Raw genomic sequence first — 12,095 nt, 5'->3', positions numbered from 1 at the left:
TCAATGTCTTTTAAGAGTAGATGTTAGTAAATTTTGTTGGGATGAAAACAAACATTTTTTTAAATGATCTTTCTTTATAATCTTTTATAACCAGCAAGAAGTTGAGAAGTTTACAGACCTAGAGAAACTCTACCTCTACCTTCAACTGCCTTCTGGTCTCAGCAATGGAGAGAAAAGGTATATCTATTCTTGTCTTTACTATAATTAGGTTGTTTCTAGGACAACCTTAGGATTTAGGCATGTTATATATATTCTGGTTGTTAATATTTTAAAATAATTAGAAAACAGAACAGCAAAACAGTAGATCATTTTAGTCTTTGCTATTTGGGAAAGTATTTAACTGCAGTTTCTACTCATTCGTTTGTGCAACTGAATAAATACTGTGAAATGCAATTGGGTTAAGTTTTATAGACAGATGAATTTGTGCAGTCTGAGAAATTGTGAAAATTAAACAGAAAAACGAAGAATAAATGGATAAGTATTTTGAGGAATAAAGTGTAAGATGCTTTTTTGTGTTTTATTTTTAACATTATCAGGTAAGCACATTACAGAATGTAAAAGAAATTACTGGTATAGAATGAATTTATGATAAATGTAAATTGTTTTAAGTGATTAGTTTCATCATTAAAAATATTCAAGTCTTAAAGGCACATGTTCTCTCTGATATGTGGATGCTAACACACAAGAAGAAGGGAAGAATAGAAGTTCAATAGATTAGACAAAGGGGACTGAAGGGAAGGAAGTGGGGATACAAATAGGAAAAACAGTGGCATAAGTCTGACATAATTTTCCTATGTACAAATATGAATACACCACAGTGAATCTCAACATTGTGTATATCCATAATACTGGGATCCTAACTAGAATAAGATGTAGTCCATATTTGTATAAATATATCAAAATAGACTCTACTGACATGCATAACTAAAAAGAACAAATAAAAATTTTAAAAAATATATTGTCTCATCTATAAACTGTGGAGGGAAGTACTCTTAGCCTTTTAAGTATTTCTTAAAATTCATTCATTCATGCTATTCTCAGCAATCTATTACTTTAAAATTGTGCATAAAAAAAACAGAATGAAAATTCTATTACTTTTACCTTTTCTGTCTTACCTCAGACCATGCTGCATAACTATTTTAGTTATTTTATATACTAGAAATTTCTTCAGTATCTTCTTCGAAATTAAATAAATTATTCTTATAGGTAACTGAAATGAATAAGTGAGCAAATATCCATTTAGAGATAATTTTGGCCCAAACAAATACCTTATGTTGTCATTACTTCACTACCTATTCCACTCTAGAAACCATAGAAGAGATGAAACTATAACAATAATTTCAATTTGATCCTACCTTGTGAAACCAGAGATGGACAATTTGGGTATCTACTATATATCCTAACTTTGGTTTACTCATTTGTGATGTGTTTGCACATAGTTCTTTAGTGGAATTTTTAGGTCTGGCTCAGAAATTATCATTGAATTTGCTGTCTAGTTTAGCATAAACATATTTTTATTTTATGATTAGTGATCAGAATGCCATGTCATCTAGTCGGGCACAGCAAATGCATGCCTTTTCCTGGATTCGGAATACCCTAGAGGAACATCCTGAGACTTCACTGCCCAAACAGGAAGTCTATGATGAATACAAGTAAGTATTATATGTATAAGGCATTCTGTACTATATTAAAGAGGTTAAGCACTATATGTAGCTACAATGCTTTGTTTAAAAAAATCATTGTTATAAATATATCAAGTTGATATATGGGAGTTCTTAGTAGAACTCTCCAAGATTTCTTCCAGCTCCAAGCCTCTGTGGTAGTATGTAGTACAGGGCAAAATTATCAAATAAAAGGATGTTTCTAGATTACTTCAGAATGTCTAAGGGGAAAGGGACAATGGCATAGATCAATGGATTCCCATATAGTTCTTAAGGATGACAAGAAATGGGATTGGAGGAATAGTGGAAGGCAACAAATAAGTCAATGTATAAGGAAAAAGCAAAATATGAATTTTACTTGGACTTCCTAAAGGTCCTTATCATGAATCCAAGACTCTTTAATCCTCCATACCAACTAAAGAAGGTTGTGAATTATTTATTCAAAGATGAGTTCAATGACTTGTGCATTTAAACACTCAAAAGATGTAATTATACAGATAGTTTATTTAAATACAGGTAACAAAAACGTGGAGGCTGAAGGATCCTTCTAGATAAAAGTCAATAGATGATAACTCCAAGCTGGTTTAACATTTTTATAATTGATTTGAAAGGGAGAAAATTTATTTTGGCAAAATAAATAAAACCAGAATTTTCTGGTTATTGAAATGTCAAAACAGGCATTAATGTGTTGTAATTATACAATTTGGGAGAAAAGTATCAAGTAAGTGCTGTCATTAACCAGTGTAAGACAATGCAAAGAAACTACATTTGGTGACTTTTAAATAGCTTTAAGAATAATTTGGAAATAAAAACACTGCTGTATAAAAAAAACTACATTTATTCATCATTGATGTTTAGAAAGGAAACTTTCTTATTCAAAAATCTTATTATGGACTTGGGTTATAGCTCAGTGGTAGAGTGCTTGCCTAGCACATGTGAGGCACTGGGTTCAATCCTCAGCACCACATAAAAATAAATAAAATTAAGATACTGTGTCCATCTACAACTGAAAATAAAAAATAAAAATCTTGTCACCAAGAGAAACATAATGAAGCTGAAGAAAAAGATTAGGGAAAAATATCTGAAATAATAAAGAGAACAAAGATAAACTGAAGAACTTCAGGTGTGTTTTTGTTTTTATTTTTTCTCTTTAAAAAGATTAAAACTCTGAGTGAATGCATGTGATCCAAGCCGATCATTCTCTCAGTCTACAATAATCTATTGAATCTACTATGTACAGACCTGTGATAAGTTCTAAAGATAAGATGAATAAGACCAATGCAGTCCTGTCCACATCAAGGAAAATATAAATGTAAAAGCACACATATACATATATGCATGAATTCAAAAGAAGCAAAAATTTTTTGTTTTTTAAAGAGAGAGAATATTTTAGTATTTATTTTTTAGCTTTCGGCGGACACAACATCTTTGTTTGTATGTGGTGCTGAGGATCAAACCCGGGCGGCATGCATGCCAGGCGAGCGCGCTACCGCTTGAGCCACATCCCCAGCCCAAAAGCACGCGTATACATATATGCATGAATTCAAAAGAAGCAAATTTTAATTCAGAAAAAGGTTATGACTATCAGGCAAACTCATGTGTTAATGTATTAAACCCTAAATTGAAAATGAAGAAAATAAATTCTGTCAGAAAACTTATAAGGCAAGTATTTTAGCTACTCCTTCTGTAAGTTGTTTCATCTATTAAATGTAGCAATTGAAGATGCATGAGGTTTTAGTTTTAAAATTATAAAAATTGTCTGCAATAGGAAATGTTGAAGAACTAATTATCCAAAGATATCTTACAAGTTTTCCAAAAAACAAATTAGGCAAATGAATATATGACATTTTTATAATGGTCTAATATTTATATATCCTTTAAGTGATGTTCTTCCACTATACAACCCTTCATCTCACTAATAGAGACAACATCCAACATCTGCTGAAATATGACCATAGTAAAGTTCAATGGTAAAGAGGTCCTGGGTTCCAGCCCTGGTACCTACAAAAAAAAAAAAAAGTTTTTAAATGTTTACTGAAGAAAGCAAAATAGAACGTAACTATATATTTTATTTTCAAAACAATTTTAAATCATAGAAGAATAGATTCCACTTGGACACAAAAAATACTTATTAGTGAAGATTTTGAGAGAATTTTGTCCTTTCCTAAAGGCCTTTTAGAAAGTATTTGTTTTCCTATTTGGAGTGCCTGAATGAAGTTTCCTGAATAAAACCCTAATAGAATGAATAGTCTCAAATTGATTCTGTTCTGAAACATTCACTGAAAAAAGAAAGATGTTATTAATATGAAATGTTTTTAAAGCCATTCCTTTTAGGTATGAATGCTTTTATATTTCATTGTTTAGATATATTTATATGAAAATCAATCCCTTCCACAGTCTTTAAAATCCAAATTACTTTGAGGAAAAAACAATTATGTAATCTAATGGAGTAATGACTAGCTTCTTTTAGCCATGTTTTCCTGTTTAATTAAGACTTAATAGAATTTAACAGTTTTAAGGAATTTTACATGCAAAGATAGTTTAATTTACAAGTCATTGTAAGCTTTTTTCCTTGTTGAAACTTTTGAATTTTGATAGTCATGTGCTTATGAAAATAATCATTGAGGTATTTTTATATTATTTTTCTAATTATGAAAGTAATATGTTTTTATGAAAATTTTAGCAGATAGTTATAAATGTGTAAGGATTAAAAGTAACACAGTATCAATCTCACTACCTAAAACTTAGACTTTAACTTATTTTCTTTTAATTTTTCTAATATCTTCTTTTATGTTTATATTCTTGTTTTACCAAATTTAGCCCTGCTACTTATGTAATTCTTGGATGGGCAGTTATAAATAACACTGCAGTGAACATACTTGATAATAATTTAGTTTAGATAATTAGAATTGGGATTACTGGCTAAACATGTTACAGTTTTTATTTTCTTTGTTATTCACTAAATGCATTTTTTTCTCTGTTCATTCTTCTTTTACATGTCTATTTCTTAATGCTTATGAACCTCTGTATATATTAGATAATAGTAAAATGTCGATGTTTTTCAAGAATTAATTTTAGTTCAATTTATATAACTCTGATTAATGAACTTCGTAGCTTATAATGTTGCTAATGTATGTAGAAAGAACTTACCCATGCCACTAGATGCTGAATACTCATCTTAGGTATTTTTTGTTTCACTTTTCATATATAACCCTTTTGTTTCATCATTAGAGCCTCCTATATTCAATCTTCTTCCTTTATGTTCTCTGTTCTTAAGCCAGTACCATACCGTGTAGATGTTTCAGCCATTAAATGTTGAAATAGCCAGTGAAAGACCAGTCTTTCCTCTATATCCTTCTTTTCACAGTTTTCCTTGGTTTATTTTTTGAACAGTTACTTTTTTCATGGGAATTTGTGAGTCACTTTTCTAATTTTAGATACAAAAACCCAAAACAAGTTTTGATTCAAATGTATTAACTGTAAAAATTTACTTCAGAAAAATTCAACCTGTAAATATTTCTTTTTTTTTAACATTTTTTAGTTGTTAATGGACCTTTATTTTATTTATTTGTATATGGTGCTGAGAATTGAACCCAGTGCCTCACACATGCGAGGCAAGTGCTCTACCACTAAGCCATGACCCCAGCCCAATATTTCTTGATTTATGTCTTTCTTTCATGCCTATCAGTGAAGTTTCCTTTGATTAAGTCCAGTTTTTTCTTGTTATATTTATCCCTTAGGAATTTTTTATTATGTTATTTATATTATAAAAATATATTTTCCTATTGTTTTACTATTGCTTTGTTTGGGTTTATAGGAAATCTATATTTGTTAACATTTACTTGGGAGGGTTTTTTGTTGTTTATTTCTGTTTCTAGTTGTAACTATTGACTTTTTTTGTTAGTTTATTCTGGGTATCTTCTTCATTGTCTTTATTTTGTTACTACATTCTATAGAATTTCCTCCCAACTTTAACTGTAACAATATAGGTATTGTTGCCTCTTCCAGTAAGTTTTCTGATATTAAAGATGTATCATTTATACTTGACCAAAAATAGCATCTTTGGAGATTATTTTGCAGTGATGCTGCTTTGAATTATTAACATGATACATTTTATAAAGATATTATCTAATATAACCTCTTCTTTTATTCATAAAATAAAGGCTCTCACGTGTAGACATATACTTTTGTGCTATTGATTTTTGTACTAAAGTATATTATTTAGGATTTCATAAGTAAATTTGGTCTGTAATTTGTTTTTTCTCTTTGTGTGCTCGTCTGGTTGTGGTATCAGGGTTAAGTCAACATTGTAAAATGAATTTGGAACTCTGTCTCTAATTTTCTGTGCTCTGTAACAGTTTATATAGCATGGTATTATTTGTTCTTGAAAGTTTTAAAGAACTGAACTATAAAACCCATCTAGGCCTGGAGCCTTTGTTGGAGGTAGTTCTTTGAAAATATTTTATGTTTTATTCGGGTTAAATTTTTATAATTTTGGCAATTTGGGGGGGGGTTAGGATTAATTATATTTTTTAACGTATTACAATAGGACTACATATACTACTTTCATAAATTTAATCTTCTATATCTGTTAATTGCTTTTTTAAATTTCTGGTTTGGGGCATTTGTACTTATCACCTCTCCCCAACATTTTTCAAATTTCACTTAGCTGTCATTTATCTTGCTGGTGTTTGAGTTTTTTAAGGAAATCAGATTGGTATAACAGTTTTATTATCCTTTTTTCCTACTTATTAGGTGCCTTTTTGTTTATTTTTCCTGATTTTCTTGGTTTTTTTCTTACTATTTAAATGGAATGCTTATTTCTCATTCTTTCACATTTAAGATATGAATATTTATATCTGCCAGTTTTCCTCTGATTATAGTTTTGACTACACCCACAGGTATGGGTTGTTACACAGTTGCCATTATTTTCTAGTAATGTGTATAGTTTTTATTTCTTCTTTGTTCTAAATTAGTAAGAAGTATAATTTTTCACCCTGTTTCATACTTCTTATTAATTTCTGATTATATATTATGATCAGAGAATATAGCTTAATTTTTAATTTTTAACATTTAGGTTTACTTCTAGTCTAACAATTATCAGTTTTTATAAATATTTTTAGACATTGCCTTTATCACACTCAAACTGTATATTCCATTAATATCCACTTTGCTTTTTGTATTTTTAACTTTTCTAAATTCTACACCAAAAAATACTTTCTTTTTGTCTGTTTAATCAGTTGAGGATGAATAGTGTGCTTATCTCTGACAAAAAGGATGTTTCTCTCTCAGTTCTTGATAGTATCTTGAATGAGTTGTGCTTTATAGATTTTAGGGCTATTTAACTAAAAAAATGCCTAATTTTATATGCTTATTATAATTATTGCCTCTTGTCAACAAAAAACTGATGCTGTGTCATATTTAATGTATTTTACCCTCGATTCCTTGGTATCAATATTTGTGAGCCTTTCTAGGTGTCTTATCTGATAGATACACCTGTCTATCCTTTTAGTCTTACTTTTTATGTATCATTTTGGTTGAGGTGGATTACATTATTTTCTAAAGTTTTTATCTAAAAATTTTTCTTTTTTAAAATCTTAACCCATGCACAAAGTTGGTGGAATGAACCAATCCAGAAACTGGTATATGCAAACACATGATAGCAACAGAGGTAGAAGCAATCACAGCTCTGCTACTTTTTCCTACTGCATGACAGACAGAGACTGGTATTCATCCTGAATGGATTTCTTATTATGTAACATGTAGCCTCTTTTATCAGTCCTGAAGGTCTGTTTGCTTTGGGTAGAAACACAAAGCCTTCAGATTTGTAAACTTGACAACTTTAGCTACAATATTATCTGGTATGTAAATATTCTCTCTAAATCTTTTTTTTTAATCTGATATTTTTAAGGAATATGAATGTTTTAATTTTTTAGTTTGTATATAATTTGTAGTGTGTGAGACACTTTCATGCTTACCTACTAAGTTTGCAATTTCTATTGTATTCATCAATGTAGATTAAACTCTTAGTAGAACATGGAAGGCAGAAATAAACATTCTGGCAACATTTGTTTTACTTAAATATTGAGCATGTCATGAGTTAAATAACATAAATAACGCTTTATGTCTATCTAAAATCTAGGTCATATGTGCATAATTGATAGGGTTTTTTATATGTATAATTGTTGATTAATGTTGTAACATCTATTTAAGGTAGGTGGTAGCAAAGATTAGTGCTCCTTTATGGATGAAGTCATGGCCTAGAGAAGTAAATTGCCTTAGACAAATCTGAACCCATGTTCTCTTTTTTGGTACCAGGGATTGAACTCAGGGGTGCTTAACCACTAAGTTACATCCCTAGCATCCTCCCTGTGCCCCCCCACCAACCCCGCCTTTTTGTTGTTGTTGTTGTTTTGTTATTATTGTTGAAACAGAGTCTCTCTACGTTGCTTAGGGCCTCGCTAAGTTGGTGAGGCTGATTTTGAACTTGTAATCCTCCTGCCTCAGCCTTCCAAACTGCTGGGATTACAGGCATGTGCTACTGCACCTGACTGAACCCATGTTTTCTGACTTCAGGGCCAGGTTCCTTTTTCATTAATTCTTATTCTAAAAATTACTTTCAGAATTTCCTCTTTTAAATTTTTTTTAATTCAAATTAGAATTTGGGCTGGGGTTGTGGCTCAAGTGGTAGGTAGAGTGCTTGCCTAGCACGCATGAGACACTGGGTTCGATCCTCAGCACCACATAAAAGTAAAATAAAGATTGTATCCACCTAAAACTAAAAAATGAATATTTTTTCTAAAAGTAGAATTTGCAAAATTAAAAATTCTAAAGCCATGTATGTAGTACCCACTTACACTGCCAGCACTCAGGAGGCGAAGGTGAGAAGATCCTTTGAGCCCAGAGTTTGAGACCAGCTTAGGCAACACAGTGAGACCCCTATAAAAAAATAAAATTTAAAAAAATTAAAAATTGTAGAGTAGCATTTACCAAGCCTTCACTATATCTTAATTTTTTTAAATAAACAACAGAAAGTTATTTCTTACCATTTTGCAGGTTGAGAAGGCCAAAATTAGAATGTTGGCATGATCAGATTCTGCTGAGAGTATACTTTTTCATATATGGTATTTTCTCACTGTGGTCTCTTTTATAAGGTCACTAATTCCTGTAATAAAGGGTTTGCTCTTGTGATCTCTAATTCACCTTCCAAAGGGCACCACCTCCCAATACTATTATCTTGGAAGTTAGGATTTTAAGATTTTACAATTTAGGCTTATATTAATAGTTAAAATGTCTCAGTTGTTACCCTAAATGCAAGGCACTGGGTTTGATCCTCAGCACCACATAAAAATAAATAAACAAAACAAAGGTATTGTGTCCAACTACAACTAAAAAAAAAAAATTTAAAAAAATAAAATTAAAAAATAAAAATGTGTTTTCTTTCTAGTTATTATCCTGTTCTTGTTTTCCTATAATGATGTATATTTAATGCTTAAAATATTGCCTTTATTCAGCATTCATTTAAGCAGTATTAAGTTCTGTTTACATAGGGTATCAAACAGTAATTACAAAATAATGTATGTCTGTAGGAAGTTTTAAGTCTAATTGGTTAGTTCTGGTTTTCCCATTTGAAGTACTTTTTTCTTCCTCTTCTATTTTCCCAATTACTCGTTAGAAGCCAAGTTTTTATATTCTACCTCAAGTCCCTTCCATCAGTTTTTTTAACTATTTCATGTATGTCCATTTTTAATTATACATGTGCACAATATCTTTATTTATTTTTATGTGGTGCTGAGGATCGAACCCAGGGTCTCACATGTGAGAGGCGTGTGCTCTACCACTGAGCCACAACCCCAGCCCAAACATATATCATTTTAATCACTTATCTTTATTTGGGATTGCCCCCCCCACACACACACACACACACAAAAGCAATATATCCACATGGTTAAAAATGCAAGTAGTAAAGAACAGTCTTCTCTAGAAGTTTCTTTTGATTGTTTTGGTGAGCATCAATGTGTTTCTAACAAATGTGCTAATAATTTTGCTTCTTTAGTATCAGTGTTAGCGCTCATTAAATGCTTAAATGAAATTCTCCCACATAACAGTTCCCTACTCCAGTATCTCAATATGGTTATACCACTATTTTTAATTAAATCAATATAATCATTGTTGACTATGATTTGATCACTATCACTCAATGGTAAAGTAATTAGTTTATCCAGATTACATTTCTTGTAAAGCTTGTGTATTAATTATTGCTATGTTTTTCATTTTTAAAAAGTATCTATATCCTAGCTGGGTGTGTCTATAATCCCAGTTTCTCTGGAGGCTGAGGCAGAAGAATTGTGAGTTTGAGGCCAGCCTGGGCAACAAAAAAAGACCCCATCAATAATAATAATATTAATAATAATATTCATCTATCTGTTCTGAAGTCCATCCAAATGCTCCATCTTATATTCTATTAGGTCTCCTGCTTTGTATTTTTATTTCCTATTTTCCTGGAGAGTTTCTTCCCCATCTTTTGTTCCATTTTGAACTATTGCCTCTCTCTAGTTGTTACAAAGTTAACATCCTTTGATGTGTTTGGTTAACCATTGTTTTATTAATAAGTTTTAAAGCAGTAATACCCAAGAAGTAACCTTTGAGTCCTAATATATCTAAAAATGCATGCATTTTTCCTTCAAAAATATGATTGATATGGCTACATGCAAAATTCTAGGATGAAAATCACTTTCTCAGGCAGGATGCAATGGAACATGCCTATAATCCCAGCAACGCTGAAGACTGAGACAGGAGATCATAAGTTTGACATCAGCCTGTGGGGCTTAGCAAAACCTGTCTCACAAAATAAAAGGCTGGGGATATGGCTCGGTAGCAGAGTGCCCCTAGGTTCAATCCCCAGTACCTCAAGTGGGTGGGGGGAGGAAGGAAAGATGGGAGGTGGGGGGGAAAAAGAGAATCAGCATTGTTGCCCTTATGAAGAGTTCTGCAAAGTTCTTATTCCTTTGTCTATATATAACCTGTACTATTTATTTCTGACTGTGGAAGTTTTTAGGATCATCTCATTATCCTTGGTCTTTTTCATTCATTGAGCAGGACATGTGATAGGCTCTTATGGGGACAGCGGGGGCGGGGGATACTGGGGATTGAACTCAGGGGCACTTAACCACTGAGCCACATCCCCATTCCTATTTTGTATTTTCCTTAGAGACAGGGTCTCACTGAGTTGCTTAGCTCCTCACCATTGCTGAGCCTGCCTTTGAATTCACAATCCTCCTATCTCAGCCTCCAGAGCTGCTAGGATTACAAGTGTGTGTCATGGCACCAGGCTTGTGATGGGCTCTTTCAGTCTGAAAATTCACAGTTCTTCATTCCGAGATATTTTCTTATATTATTTCTTTGACAGTTCTGCCCTCTGCTTTTTTCCTTTTTTTCTTTCTGGAACTTGTGTGGGTCTCAATTAATCCTTCCCAGTTAATGCTCTTGCTATATATATCTTTTTAAAAAAGAAGAACCACCAATTCTAAGTGCTTACTATAATCCAGGGTCTGGTCTTGATATCCAACATACAGTATGGATCCTGTAAGCAAATACTCTTATTTTGCAAACAAAACAATTAGTAACCACCAAATCAGGGATTTGAACAAGAACTATCAGGTTACAAAACCAGCCATCATAATCTCTTTTTATAGTCTCTTCTCCCTCATATTTTTCTTACCAACTTCATCTTCCATTTTTTTTTCTGGTAAATTAATTATTGTTGGATACCCTATAAAAATTACACTCAACTGGAGCTGGGGTTTTGGCTCAGAGTACTCACCTAGCACATGCAAGGTGCTCAGCACCACATAAAAATAAAGGCACTATGTTGTGTCCATCTACACCTAAAAAAATAAATGTTTTTAAAAATAAATAAATAAAAGGTATCCATCTACAACTAAAAACAAAAATATTTTTAAAAATTACTCTCGCTTTTTCATAGCATCATTTCATATTATGGTTGTAATGTCTTTCTATTATCTGTGAGCCTACTGATATGAAGGGTTTCTTTTTTATTTAAATAATTCATTCTTAGGTCTATGAATAATCTGCAAGTATATACTCATAACAAATTAAAATTTTAGAAGTATAACATCAAATCATTGTTGTTGTTGTTGTTGTTGTTGTTGTTGTTGTTTTGGTGCTGGGGATTGAACCCAGGGCCTTGTGCATATGAGGCAAACAACACTGTACCAACTGAGTATATCCCCAGCCCAAATTAAATCATTCTTTACTCTCCCCTTTATCTCTTCCCTCTGAAATTTAAATATTCTCAACAGTTTACTTCTGTACTTTTTCTATACATGTGTTGTCATTCATAAATTTTACTTTTTATTTTTTACTTGAAGTAAAACTATACTGTACATATTATTCACTAAATAGTATGTCCTA

The 12,095-nt window shown here is 31.7% G+C and overlaps 1 protein-coding gene across 3 annotated transcripts in view; it reads left to right on the top strand.

Annotated features, from left to right (window-relative positions):
• The window catches only part of Rfx7 (regulatory factor X7), a 131,409-nt gene that overhangs the window by 93,103 nt on the left and 26,211 nt on the right, over positions 1-12,095 (top strand). For all 3 annotated transcript variants that reach the window (XM_058584828.1, XM_058584827.1, XM_058584829.1), the window contains 2 exons: positions 95-177; positions 1,530-1,652. In XM_058584828.1, coding sequence (XP_058440811.1) covers positions 95-177; positions 1,530-1,652 — 206 coding nt within the window. The remainder of the gene's footprint in view (positions 1-94; positions 178-1,529; positions 1,653-12,095) is intronic.

This window comes from Marmota monax, unplaced genomic scaffold (assembly GCF_021218885.2).
Source record: "Marmota monax isolate L192 unplaced genomic scaffold, Marmota_monax_Labrador192_F-V1.1 WCK01_AAM20220418_F8-fsc00001, whole genome shotgun sequence".
In the NCBI taxonomy this organism is placed as follows: Eukaryota; Metazoa; Chordata; class Mammalia; order Rodentia; family Sciuridae; genus Marmota; species Marmota monax.
Note: the sequence above shows the minus strand (reverse complement) of the source record. Positions and strands in the feature narration are given on the sequence as shown.